The 14993-nt window shown below is 45.1% G+C and overlaps 1 protein-coding gene across 1 annotated transcript in view; it reads right to left on the bottom strand.

Moving 5' to 3' along the window:
- The window catches only part of DTNBP1 (dystrobrevin binding protein 1), a 133416-nt gene extending 118675 nt beyond the window's left edge, over positions 1-14741 (bottom strand). The window contains exons 1-3 of the mRNA XM_083187883.1: positions 14584-14741; positions 4693-4746; positions 4556-4606 (exon numbers count right to left, since the gene is read on the bottom strand). Coding sequence (XP_083044009.1) covers positions 4556-4606; positions 4693-4746; positions 14584-14639 — 161 coding nt within the window. The 5' untranslated portion in view covers positions 14640-14741. The remainder of the gene's footprint in view (positions 1-4555; positions 4607-4692; positions 4747-14583) is intronic.
- Positions 14742-14993: the final 252 nt, after the last annotated feature.

The following is a 14993-nucleotide window of genomic DNA, read 5'->3' as shown; positions in this document are numbered from 1 at the left end:
TGGCATGCCCCCAGCGTCCACTTCCGCCCGGAGCCAGGTTCTGACGTCAAACACCATCCAGCTGCCCGGGAACTAGGCTTCAAACTGCACTCGGCAGCCGTAAGCCTCATAGATGGACACCCCTGACTGCACAAGACAGCGGAAGTCTCTAGCTCACCATGCCACAAACCCTACTGCTCTGGTCAGAGGGTAGGGCTGCAGCACCTTCACAGGGTAAGCCACCATCTACCATGGAAAAAAAAAAAAAAAAAGAAAAAAAAAGAGACGGAGCCTAGAGTGGGCGGTCCTTATATAGGGGCAGTGTCTTTTCTTTCCTTTCCAGATATCTACCTATAGGGAGAAAACCCATATGTTGGCTTCCCTCAGAACAACTCACTTCAATAAAAACTATAATTATTGGGATGTCACAGTAGTAATCGTGTCAGTGGCTAAACAAGATGTGTACCATTGATCCCATTTATTTAAATATTGTTTTAAAGTGCCTCGTGATCTATATGTAAACCTTTCAAGATCCCATACCTCATTTACCAAAGCCTGCCAGTGGTATAATTTAGTTGAAGAAACAGCAAACCAGTTTCTTGCAATGATGATATTTGCTAAGGTAGTGAGACACAGAACATATTTGTATATAACAAGGAAGTGCAATTCCTCTAAATCTACACCAAATATACACAATTTAGGAGACCTGGTTGGGAAATTGTCAGATCAGCCCATATCGCTGCAAAGAAGGCATTTATTACTGGACTGCTTTGCCTTAACTGTGGTCATTTGTGTAGAGAAATCAGCGACTGTAGCCTGAAGAGGATTGGTTACATCCTCTAGGTCTGAGATATGATGTTCTGCTTCACCCAATCTCTCCTGAATCTTTGTACATCATGTCTGAACAGTGAGATATCAACCTGCACCTGATCAAAATGGTCTAACTCCAAAGCCATTATAGCAAGTAGTATTTGCTGTGTCAATTGCATCTGGGTCTTCTGGTGGAGTGGCCCCCAAAGGTTGGGAGGGAGAGGAGGGATTACTAGCCTGCTGGGGTTGAGTAGTAGACGAGAACCCCCTGCAACTGTTTCCAGCCTAGATGGTGCAGCAGCCTTTCCTGATTTCCCCATTATATATTATAAGTAAAGGCTAGTATGTACTCACAGAATGTCCAGGGCCAGGAAAAGTTCTAGTGTCCAGTATATGTGTGTGCAGCCCACAGACACAGAAGTGTGAGATGATGGCCCTGCGTAGCCAGCACCGCGGGACCTTTGCCAGTCTGCGGGTCTCACCAACAGCTGTTGTGAGGTCAGGTAGATCAGGTCAGGAAGGCAGGGTTCCCAAGGAAACAAGCAGCATTGTCTGCTAACAACCAGTCCACCACCGCAGGAGGTCTCAGTCCAAGGGGTAGAAGCAGCTTCCTACACAGTGTTGCCTGAAGACGGGGCCTCCCAAAATGGCGTTCCACTTCTGGTGGACAGGAGCTATCTGCACAGGGCAGCCCAGGCTTCAATCACCGATGCGGTGGTGTTAGATGGATTTTGCAGTCACAAAACACCGCAAAAGTGGGCAAAATGGTTAGCGGTGCCAGAATGCAAGAATAATAGAGCCTACAGTATCGCCCTTGGGTGCAGGATTTGAAACGGATATTTCCCAGAGCTCTCACACCGTGCTCCCTCTCACATGCTCAGCCAAGCCACGCCCCCAAGCAATTGACTCTTTTCACAAGCCTGTCATGCCATCAGTTTGCTGGAACTTTTCACAGCACAACACTAACTTGACAATGCAAATCTTCAGTGATCAAAGATTTGGTCATTTCTACATGGATGCGCTAATGCTACATAAAGCTCACTCTACCAAATGGATCATTACTTCCCTAAGCAAAACTTTTCATGCTTTCTCATCTCCTACAACCTTATCTGGAATCCTCTCACCCACATAGCATTGTTTCAGCAAGCAAGACCGATCTTCCTCTCTTTCGCCTCCAATTTTCCAAGTCTCTGCACAAAATATTCTGCTTCATGCTCTCCAAGACTTCCCTCTCATCAGAAATCTGGTAACCTCTTCTCACTCTGGTCTACAAGGCATCTTACATGTACCTTATGTCATTTCATACAACTTTCAATCAGACATTCCCACAAGCTTTCAATTATTTTTTTTTTAAACACTATATGAAAACTCATATCGCCATTAGATCTGCCATATGCACACTGACGTACTGTAACCTCACAGCTGTGCCAATCTTCACTCTGGCCACAAACTCTCTGATGCACTTGTTTTAAGAGCTGGGTCCATCCTATACTTTGTTCTCTGGTCTGCAACTTTGTGTGCCTGCTTTCCCATATGCCAAGCACGGTGTAGCCTTATAAAAATCAATCATTATCACAGCAGCACACTGTCCAGAGGTTTTCTTGGATTGCAATGAATTTATAACTCATTTCCCTGGGTGTTCCACAACTTGCTCATGAAGAAGCAGGGGAGGAACACGCAAGGAAATGTGTTGAAACTATGGGCCTTATTCTGGTTCACTCTTAGGAGGCAAATTCCTTCTCAGATGGACAAAACCATGTGCACTGCAGGGGGGGGGGGGGTGGGATGTAACATGTGCAGAGAGAATTATATTTGGGTGGGGTTTTCTCCAAAGTGAGATCTAATTTGCAGTATAAAAATAAAGCAGTCAGTATTTTCCCTGCACAGAAACAAAATAACTCACCCAAATCTAATTCTCTCTGCAGATGTTACATCTGCCCCCCTGCAGTGCACATGGTTTTGTCCATCTGAGAAGGAATTTACCTCTAAGAGTGAAACAGAATAAGGCCCTATGGCCAGGCACTTGCTCTATTTGAATACCCTCAACAATTGGACATTTATTGGGAGTCTGCTTTACATAATGTTTACAGCACCTGCTTCTGAATCACTAATTAAGGAAGGACATCAGTGCCAAAACCTTTGGGACAACAGAACCCAAGAAACTGTCACCTAGTGGATTGTCATCAGGAAATGGTAAAAATCACAGCTTCATACTGTATTTCTCATTGGAAAAGTCCCTATAGTCCTGAAGGTATTAACCACATTTCTCTGAGCATATAGTGGCTTTTATAATTCTAACTTTTTTCATAAATGTTTCAAGAAACATAGGTAATTAGATTGATGACTGTTAGCTAATAAATTGTTTAACTAAAGAAACAGTCTGATATAATTAATTCAGCCAGCGCCAAGGGCGTAACTACCATAGGTGCAAGGGGTGCAGCTGCTATGGGGCCCTGAGCTAAAGGGGGCCCCTTTTTACTGTCTAAGTAATATGATTTACATACATTTGTCACAATCAGTTGCTAAATAGGGGGCCCTTACAAACTTTTGCTATGGGGCCTACGGATATCTAGTTACGCCACTGGCCAGCGCTGATATTAATCTACTTATTTTTATGCCCCTTTCCGACCGCACATATTAAACGGTATATTGCCGTTTCAAAACGGTAATATGTGCAGTGAGAAAGGTCCGGAGTGAATTTACCGTTTTAAAATAACCGGTATTTTAAAACGGTAAAAAAGCAGGGTCCTACACGTTTCAGACCTGTTTTTTTTGCGGTCTGAAACGGTACCCAGGCAGCAGTGAGCACTATTGGTCCCCAGTCCCTGCATATTTAATGAGTCGGCATCTAATTACATATGCGCATATGTAATTAGCCGCTCATTACATATGCGCATATGTAATGCACGGCCGGCTCGTTAAATATGCACTGTGCTGGTTCAGAGGGACCAGCGCAGAGGGGACCCCTCCAATGTGTTTAAGAAAACCCCCTGCCTCGTGCATTACAATCCCTGCTGTCGGCTCCTGCTGCTTATAAAAAAATAAATAAAAAAAAAAGTGTCTTTCGGAAAATGGCTGCCCCATAGGAAAGACTGTTTAAAAAAAACTGTCTTTGGTTTGGGGGCAGCCATTTTCCGAAAGTCATTTTTTTTTATAAGCAGCAGGATTCTGCACAGCCGGGATCCGCAAGGCATGAGGTACTGTCTGCACAGGGGGCTTTCTTAAACACATTGGGTGGGTGGGTGGGGGGTGTTAGCCCTATTGATGTTGGGGGGGGGGGGGGGTGTTTGCCCTATTGGTTGGGGGGGGGGGGGTGTTAACTGTAACACGCTGCCACACAGCGTGTTACGGGGGGGGGGGGGGGGGGGTTTGCTGAAGACCGCACTGGCTTTGATGCTTTGATCCTGTATTTGGAAAATTTCCAAAAATGGGTCTGCCAGTGTCAAAAAACGGCACTTAAACAGTAATATCCCGTTTAAGAGATGCGGTGTGAAAGGGGTTTTACTTGGCAGACCCGCTTTTAGAAACGTTTCAAAATACCTGGTCAAAGCCAGTTTTGCGGTCTGAAAGCAGCATTATTGTGTTTTATGAGGACTGAATCCTCTTACCGTCTGTTGCTGACTGTGCACCCCACATTACTTTTAAATTAATTTAGAACACTGCTCACACAAAAAAAAAAAAGCTTGTGTCAAGGAGAACTTAAACTAAAGAATTTAGTAGTCTATTCATCGAACTGCATCAATGAGGTAAGAAAATGGCAAATTACCTGTTAAGGAGATCCGCACCTGCTGGAAACTTTGTTGCCTGTTCAGTCGGCCTATGTAAACAAAAAGGAAATCGTTTTGTGTGTGCAGACAAATGTGTAATACATATTTCCAAGGCAGACAACAAATGTGTATATACCTGTGCTGCTTTTTAATCTTCACATCTCTTGACTTATCACCCAAGCTCTTAAACCTGCAATTGAAACATAAAACATTGGTTGAGGTGTGAAAGCAAAAAAAGAAAGCAATTAAATATTTGATAAATACAGCCAACATGCATTTAGAACAGGGATGTGTCAGAGCTAGAGCTTGGTTTACCCAAGTACACTATGGATTTTGGTACTTGTGTAATATCTGGGCGCCCCAATTTTTTCATCGCATGCAATATAGTGGCATACAATTCATGCGATGCGATTTTTCATTGTAAAGACCCAATTTTTAATTGTACAGTCACCCATGGGTGATTTCACACCCCCACTATCAAACTAAGCATGGAGTGGCGAGCGCAGCGAGCCCCGCGAGGGGACGCAGAATCCTTTTAAGTAATCCGCGGTGGCTCGGTACGCTCGCCACACTATATAAAATCAACTCCATGCGTACTTGGATAGTGGAGGTATGAAAATCTTTTCAATAAAAAATCTGGTCTTTACAATGAAAAATTGGCATCGCATGCCCTTAAGTAGTGGCATGTAAGGATAAAATTGGGCGCCCAGATAATACACAAGTACCGGATTTTTTTCTAGTAGCCTCATAGTCCCTCTAAAGTCCCGCACAGAATAGGATAAAGATTTTTTTTCCAACATTTGCAATATGCTGACCCAGGCACTGGGGAACAATCATTGCACACGTATTGGAGGGGGCCTTTACACAACAGTGACAATTAACAACTGACACCTGTCAGTTCATGTGAGTTCATAGCACAGTTAAGAGCCTCAAAAAATGTAATAAAATTAGCAGTTTAGCATAATGCATTTGTGTTTTCTTTATTTATTTTTTATAAAATGGTTTAACAATGAAACCAGAAATTTCCCCAGGAAAAACCATAAGTATTTATTTTCATTCACATGTAGTCCTTACAAAAATTGATGTAGTTTGGTCAAAAACTGCCATTAATTGCATATATACCATAGTGATATCTTACAGATCAATGGGGCAGATGTATTCAGCCTTAACAAGAGATAAATGCAAGGGTGATAAAGAGATAAACGTCCAGCCAATCAGCTCCATACTGACTTTTTTCAAACACAGCCTGTAACATGGCAGTTAGCAGGTGATTGGCTGGACACGTTTATCTCTCTTTATCACCCTGGCGTTTATCTCTTGTTAAGGCTTAATACATCTGCCCCTCTGATTCTTATAACTGACAACATTTAACACAGTATGCAAACAGATAATTGAACTCATGTTTTCCAATATCAAGTCCATAAAAAAAAAAAAAAGCTATAAATAACATTATGTTTGGAAGCAGAGGCACATATCACATCAGCCCGGATGCTAGGGGCATTGAAAGGGAATATGAGGAGTTCAAACGGCAAAAAGATTTTAAAAAATTAAATATTATGCACCACTTTTGGTACCCCCTATTCATAATAAGCCACACAGCTTTAGCATGTCATGTATAGCTATATTCAACATCCTTTCAGTAGAAAACTCATGCTTTTTGGGGATTGTCCAGTCTACTAATAGCAGGCCACAGTGTCCTGTGTGGGAAAAAAATTTGAGGCAGAACCACCTATCCATAGTGTGGTGAAAGCTTTAAGCAAGTCCAGCATATCTGGGACTGATGGACATTCCCCTAAAGTGAAGAAAACTGAAGTGTGCCATGAATCCATGCCCCTCCACATGAGACCACACCCTTTTAAAAAGAGGCACGCTCAGGTGAAATGTGCCCTTCAGTGTGAAAAAAGTGCCCTCCTTGACAAGATCCTGCCCTAGTAAAAACAGTGTAAACACTAGTAACAGTAATGCTTAGAGACATCACAACTAGTTTAAAACAATATAAATTAGCACACAAAATTAAGGTACTCACAACCATGGGTAAACTCTGGTCATGACTTCGCTCAAGTCTGTAGCTAAATGAACACTGTGCTTGCAGGTCACCGGGAAGCAGTTGCTGTGGCTCTTAGCAAATGCCAAATAGTGTTAAAAAAAATCTTTATATTAAATATAATAAAATATATATACATTTACTTTGTTTAGTATTAACCTCACCTGGTTTTCTCTGGATGTACACAACATAAGAATATTTATTTCTAAGATCACTTAACTTTAATTGTGTGGCGTTAATTTTAAATATCGTTTAAATATAATACCATCATATAAATATTGGTACATTTCACTGTGATTATTGAGACAGGACGCCTGAGAGGCTGTAACAACGTGTGGCTAATTCGGCTCCCAGCGCCAGCTCCCTCCACATCAGAGCCACGCTGGTTGTTAGCAGACCGGCCACCACCTCCGGAACTACTGTTTCTGCTCCCGGTACCGGCTCTCTCAACATCGGAGCAACACCGGTAGTAGCGGATGGACTAGTAGTATCATCACCGCACCCAATATTCTGCATAAGCCGGTAATATAAACACTAACCATTACTTCTGAAGCATTGCAACCTCGTGTGGTCATATCAGTGATCTAAATTAATATCTAAAAGACGAATCATCTGTAAACATCTATTGATCAATTAAGGGAAATTCTGGATATTTAATCTAATTGGGAGCTCCCTATACAAAATATTCCCCATAACATCAATATTTGGGTAATTTGAAGGCACATTATTAATTATCAGGATCTAAGTGGATACTTGGATTTTATTAACGGATTAATTTAATTAAAATTTAACCGCTTAATGAATTGGTTCTGTAAATGCTGTTTTATTATTATTATTTTGTATGTTTGAATTTAATTTGGTAATTGTTTCCCAGCACGGCGCCCGTCGAAGGTGATCGCATACCTTAACTTAAGGTATGCGATGGACGTGACCGACGCGATTTTAGGGCTATTTTTAGCCTTTTCCCCTACAATGAAAAAATCGCGTCCATCGCATGCCTTAAGTTAAGGCATGCGATGCGACCGATGAGATGGACGTGATTTTACATAGGGAACAATGTTAAATGGGCCAAATGGACCCGGTTTTTCATTGTATACCCACCCTTATGGGTATTTTACATGAGAAATGCCCCCCCCCCCCCATTGTTAACGCCACCCCGAAGCGTGGTGAGTGCAGCGAGCGCGCGAGGGGCGGCGGTACGCGTCCTCTGACCTTTTCATACCCCCACTATCCACGTCGGCGTGGAGTTGATTTTATATAGTGTGGCGAGCGCAGCAAGCCACCGAGCCTGAGGCGTGGCGAGCGCAGCATGCCCCGCGAGGGGACGCGTAATATCTGTGAAGAAATGCGCGTGCGCTCGCCACACTATATAAAATCAACTCCACGCTGATGTGGATAGTGGGGGTATGAAAAGTTCGGAGGACGCGTACCGCCGCCCGTTGCGGGCTCGCCACGCTTCGGGCTGGCGTTCATCGTGGGGTGGCGTTAACAATGGGGGGGGGGGGCATTTGATCCATCAGGGTTGGGAAACAAAAAAAATTGGGGTCTGGGGGGCATTTAAAATTGGGGCCAATGTAAAATCGGGTCTCAGGGACCATTTTACATTGAATCCAATGTAAAAATCACGTCAATCACGTCCATCGCATCGCATGCGATTTGGTTGCATGCGATGAACGTGATTTTTGGGGTCCCGATGGATACAATTTTTAACGCTGGTGCCATCCTAGGAAAGAAGTACCTTTAATTTTTTTATATTGGGTTAATATTAATAAATTCTACTTAAGATCAACACAGTGCGCTCTCTCTCTCTTTTTATTTTTTCTCTTGTTTTAGGATTATTGAGACACACAGAGCAGTACTCAATGCAAACAAAAACAAGCAACCCTCACCTTTAACCCCCGCACCGGCCGCTCACCGTATTCAATGTCGTGGGGGAACACTCACTGTCAGATGATGGCGAGGATTCCCCCAAACAGAGAGGTTTACGACAAATGCTGTGAGCATGCTGCATTTAGCAGCGAGCCTTGGTGTTCTGGCAGCCTCACACGCCATTTGCACGTCGCTGTAAAAACCCAGCAAGGTGGAAATGGTGTGTGCAGGGACTCAGTTGAATACTGACCGTGCAAGCTGCACTGCTCTCTGTCACAGCTCGCAAAAATCACTGAATATACCCCTAAAGGGTAGATGTATTATCATGCTGTTTTCATTCCTTAAATGCCTGGACCCGCTTCACCATGTTATCATGAATGTATCATTACAGCAGAATCCGTTATGGGAGTGCGTCAATCACCCCTGGAGATCCGCAGTGCCAGAAAAAGCTGGCGACCAGCACCAGGGCCAGATAAAGAACGAAGCCACACAATGCAAGATGATACCACAGGTAAGAGCCCGGGTGCTAGTTAAAATATAGCAGCACCGATAAGCCTCCTGCCCCATAGCGCCGCCGATATAGTACCAGCATCGCGGGTGTCATACATCAGAGGAAGCGCTATCTCCTGCCATGACGTACAGGGATAGCGCATGTTCCCCTGATCGACAGTTAATACATCTACCCCCTCCAATGTTAATAACTTACCTCAGGGAGTTTCATGCACCAATGAAGCAACCTATACATAGACATTGCATAATGCTCATTGCAGCCACAGAAAGAGCACTAGAGCAACAAAAGAGGTAGTAATCTCTACTGGATGTTTCCTCACTCTACTTCCATATGTAAAAGAACAACTAATCTCTACAATTTTGCATAAATTAGTTTATTACAAACCTTTGTACATTTGACAAGATAGTGGGATTTTTATTAAAGGAAAGAACAATAGTAGCTTTGTCCAAAGTAAAGGGCCATACACACAGGGCAATTTCAGCCTCATTTCTAAGCAATTTCACTAGATTGCTTAGAAATGGAGCATGGATCGCTCTGTGTGTATGCTTCCAAGCGGTCCTGTGCATCGTCATCGCCATGCATGCGCTGTCTTTCCTGCTAAGAGCGCAGCATTTTGTCTATTAGCATAGGAAAATCACAGCTCCACATGGATCGCTCAGCACACATCGCGGGGGTGCAGCGATGTGTGCTGAGCGCTCCCTGCTTCAGCACATCGCTCAGCTCCGGCACAAGGTCTAACAATAATATTTCATATTTCTAAAGTAGTAGTATTTCTAAGAAGAGCTGTGACTACTTTCCAGATGCACTATATCTATAACCTATTAGAACATATTTTAGAACACTTTAAGGTGCTGGGACTTGGACACTGGTTTTTCCTGGCTCCTGGAACACAAGTGGGATCCCATTTAATAGGAATACTTGAACATGTACGGCCAAGCATTTGGACACACTAATCTGCCGTGGCAAGCCAGCTTAACCCCAATCCTCACTCTGCGTCAAAGAGTCCACACGGTCGTTGCCACCCCCCCTCGCCGTGCTGACATGTCGCTCAGCCCATCTGCCGAGAGCAGCTGTCAGTCAAGTTATTACACTGGCAAAGCCGCCCCCCTCAGTAGAGATCAGCGGCGTTAGCAATGCGCGGGGGGGGCGCTGGACACCCGAGCCTTTTGTGGAGACGCTAGTGGATGCATAGGATGGACATCAGTGTCGCCCACTTCGGCCTGCACCATGTTGTCTACGGTGTATCCCTTAAGTGGTGGAGCAGTGAGAGCCACTGCCAGATTCACTAGCCTGCCGCCAATCTTCCCCTGCGCTATGTCAAGATGGGAAGAGCAGACAGGATACATCATAATTAAGGTGCAACTGGGAAAATGCTGTACTCTGGATCAGAGTATGCCATGTGTCCTACATATGATTGTTGTGTGTAATTGGGTGTATAGATGGGCCAAGCGGTTCTTATCTGATGCCATACAAATGTAGCAGCACTCATCGTGGCTGTGTTAATTGCAAGTGAGAGATCCGTGGTGATTGGCACTGCCCGATAGCCACCCTTGTGCCTCTATTTTGGGTGCAGATTTGCTGCGACAAACTGTCACGGGCAGCAGTGTCATGGCAACCATGAGAGCGGCTATATCTGTATTCTATGTATTTATCATCTTCTGCATCTTCCGGTCACGGGAATATGCCCTGCTCTGTGGTCAGCACCCTGCCCTATAAAAATCCAAGAGTAGACACTATAAGACATTAATCAACACAAGAGCATTACTGAGCATGTAGGTGAATGCAGTCAGCAGATGTGTGTGGTCACCTTACATACACATTGGAAACAGCTGGTTACTCAGTCAAATGTGGACAACGCTCATCTCTGTCGCTATACACACGGAGCGATCAGTGCTCTATTTCTAAGCGATCTGACTGAGGCTGAAAACACCCCGTGTATAGCCCCTTAACACTGAGCCCTCTTACCGTGTCTAAACTACAGTATAAACTAAACAATTTTTCAATTCTCAGATAAAAGTATTAAACCCCAAAAGCAGATGCTAAGCAGGTTCAAAAAAGCAACTGAACAACATACAGGGGCACTCGTCTGCGGTAGTTCAGAAGAGACTGGCATTGTTGCAGTCTATTGCACATGCGAAGGTCTCTGGGATCATGGCCTCAGCACCACATTCCTGAAGACACCTCTATTGCGCATTTGCGAATCACCGTAAAATGGCCTTGGCAGCCATTTTCCCAATCATTGTTGCTGCTGTGCTGCCAGACTGATGGGAGAGGATAGTATGATTAAATGGGTGCAGGAAGTGCAGTGTGTGGGACCCCTTGGACTCAGGGATCCATATGCAATGCACATCTTACACCCATTATAAATACACCAGTGGCAACATACTAAATAGTAAGCCCACTCAAAGCAAATGCTTCGAAAGCTAGTCTGCAACTTTGTGATTGACTCTGTGCATGTGTGAGAGACAGATGTAGTTTCACTCGCTGCCAACAGATGGCAGTGTTTCGCAGACACACAAACGGACACCAGACATATACTGTATATAGATAATAGCAGAGGGGTAGATGTACTAAAGTTTTAAAAGTCTGGTAGTGTTGCTCATAGCGACCAATCAGATTTTGTCTATAACTGCTTAGGAATAAGTGTGCTGAAGTACTGATTAACGGGGACTATGCAGAGTTGATCGCAGGTGTGCAAATTCACAGACAGAGCGATTATCGAATGACTGCACGTGTACAGATTATAGTGCACATTCACATGATAAAATACTGACAGAAATAGCGAATGGATGAACTAATTGCAATCCCATCGCAATTTGACTGACAGGAAGCTTAGGTGTTTGGCAGTGGAAACCGGACATTTTCTGGGAGTGTTGAAAAAAAACGCAGGTGTTTTAAGTGAGGGTGTGCGACATCAGCGCCATCCTCAATCAGCCGCTCTGTCAGAGTTGAGGAAGGGTCAGAGCTACTCACATTTGCACAAATTGAATAAATAATTTGATGGTTTGGCAATTACTCCAGGACAGTGGTAGCCAACTCCAGTCCTTGAGAGCTACCAACAGTTCCCATTTTCCAAACATCCTAGCTGCTGCAAAGGTGCACTCATTACACACTGACACATTTTAAAAGATCCACAGGTGGAGCTAATTACTTCACTTGTGATTCTGGGAGGATATCTGGAAAACATTAAAGCTGTGTACACAGGGGGGCGATAGGGGCTGAAATCGCTGGAAATATGGTCGTAGGCGACCATATTGCCAGCAATTGGAGTGCGCACAAGCGATAAATTGCCAGGTGCGCGCTCCTGTTTTTAGCCCCCTTATGATTGCTGGTCGCAGGAGCTTGCTCCTGCGACCAGCTGATTACCTCTGCTGGCAGAGGTTCCCTTTCATCAGCGACCATCTCTGGTCACTGATGAAAATGAGAAACTGAGCAATATATTGCTCATCAATATATTGCTAGCAATATATGGCTGAGCAATATATCTCCCCCGTGTGTACGGGGCTTAACTGTTGGTAGCGCTCGAGGACTGAAGTTGGCTACCCCAGCTCTAGGATGTGTGACAGGATAGTAATATTTTTACAATTCACTCGCAAATTTATACAGAGTGGGTTTCTTTTTGTCTGGCCGGCAGCTGACTACAACTTTGTAGATGAGTGATCAAGTATGAATCAGGCCCTAAATCCATAGGTTGTGAAATGTCAGATTGAGACGAATTTGATGCATAAGGAGCATACATTTGGATGCTGGGTACATCAACCGTAATGATACATCGCTCACATCATATAGTGTAGACTGTATGGAGGTACATGTGTACCAAAAAAATCTGGGCACCCAATTTTTTCATCGCAGGGCAAAAAATCACGTCATATTGCATGCGATGCGATTGGACCCAAATTTTAATTGTACAGGCACCCAGATGCCTGATTCCTATGTTAAATGCCCCCCCAGACCCGATTTTTTATTGTACACCCACCCTGATGGGTAATGACTATGTCAAATGCCCCCCATTGTTAACGCCACCCCACGATCAACGCCAACCCGAAGCGTGGCGAGCGCGCGAGGGGCGGCGGTACTCGTCCTCCGACCTTTTCATATCCCCACTATCCACGTCGGTGTGGAGTTGATCTTACATAGTGTGGCGAGCCCGAAGCGTGACGAGCCCCGCGAGGGGATGCGGATTACTTCACATATACTCCGCATGCGCTCGCCACGCTTCAGGCTCGGTGGCTCGCTGTGCTCGCCACACTATATAAAATGAACTCCACGCCGACGTGGATAGTGGGGGTATGAAAAGGTCGGCGGACGCGTACCGCCGCCGCTCGCCACACTTTGAGTTGGCGTTGATATACTGGGGTGGCATTAACAATGGGGGGAGGGGGGAATTTCACATAGTAATCACCCATCAGGGTGGGTGTTCAATTAAAAATCGGGTATGGGGGTGCATTTAACATTGTAATCAGGCATCATGGTGCCTGTACGATGTAATATCGAGTATAATCGTGTCGCATCGCATGATATTATAATGACATGCGATGCAATATTAAAATTGTACACTCTGCCCGGGAAAGGCTCAAAATCGGGTCCCATCGCATGCCTTAATTAGTGGCATGCGATGCGATATATCGGGCGCCCATGATAATACACAAGTACCTATATGGAATATATGCATGCTCCTGCGGGTTGTCATCAACATCCTATGCTGTCCATACACACAGCTCAATCAGAGGATTTCGGCAACTTACTCCCAGCAACTTTTGCAAGATTGCCATTTGTATGCACTACTGTATATCGTTTGCCCGGGAGTTCAAGTGAAATGCTTGATATCATAAAGTATGTTACCAGACTCACATTGCCAGCAAGAAAAGCAAAGGTCTAGTTCCTTGTTATCTGTAAAATGCAATCACCCTACAATAGGTTTGATGGTGAAGGCAAGCACAATACACGTCTGTGGAGTAACACAGGGAACCCCCTTGTTGTTCATTACACACTGCACGCATGGGAGGCTATGTAGGGAACAGAGAGCAGCAGCTTACAATTAGATGGTTATTATACAAGAACAGTGTGTGAGCCGCATTCCTCCATCCAACTACAGCTCTGCGGAGTGACAGTCCACAGACACACTCTCTCTCTACCTCTGGCATTCCCAACCACGGTCCTCAAGGCACAACAACAGTTTTAGTGATAACCAGGCTTCAGCACAGATGGTTTAATCAGAATCACTCAGGTACTAATTAAGTCACCTGTGCTCAAGCCTGGATATCTACAAAACCTGCACTGTTGGTGTGCCTTGAGGACCGTGGTTGGGAATGCCTGCTCTACCTATTAGTGTCGGCATGTGATCCCCAGCGCCGCTGTGTAGCCTGGTGTGCGCGGCCGAGTCACAGGGATGAAAACAAGTCCAAAACATAAACTAGTAGCGGTGAGAGTGTGCGGGAGGGAAAGTGCCGGGTACACTGTGCTTACTACGCGGAGGCTACTATAGTTCCTGCTGTGCCGCCGGGTACTATGCCTGTCATACACAATAATGCGCTGCGCTGCCCCGGGCTTCCCCCGTGTGTATAGCGGCGGCGGCAGTAGGCTATGCAAATGCGGTATATTACCCGCTGCTGAGATCCTGCTGCACGGTCAGCAGCCGCTCCCGCAGTGTCTCAAACATCCTGGCGAGGACTATGCGACACCGTGCAAGGTACGTATCCCGACAGCCCGCAGCATGTCCTCTATCCGCACTCACAGCAGCGTCACAGTCACAAGGAGGGAGGCGGGACCGGAACAGCAGCGCCGCCCTCCCCCTGCCTGTCACAAGGCACCGCTCTCGCCTGACACTCGCTGCCGTTACGGTGACTGTCCGCTGAGGGGCAGCACATCCCCCATGAGTGTGGGGACTGGGATGGGACATCGAAAGAAAACATCAGTTAAACATGAGGCTGAAGTTGGCTTCTTATTCGAGCTCCAGCTTCTTCTTCAGAACAATCACTTTTACAAGGGTTAATAAATCATGGACCACAAATTT

The sequence above is a fragment of the Crinia signifera genome, chromosome 5, assembly GCF_055691185.1.
Source record: "Crinia signifera chromosome 5, ASM5569118v1, whole genome shotgun sequence".
In the NCBI taxonomy this organism is placed as follows: Eukaryota; Metazoa; Chordata; class Amphibia; order Anura; family Myobatrachidae; genus Crinia; species Crinia signifera.
The sequence above is the reverse complement of the archived record's forward strand: the minus strand, read 5'-3'. Positions and strand labels throughout refer to the sequence as shown.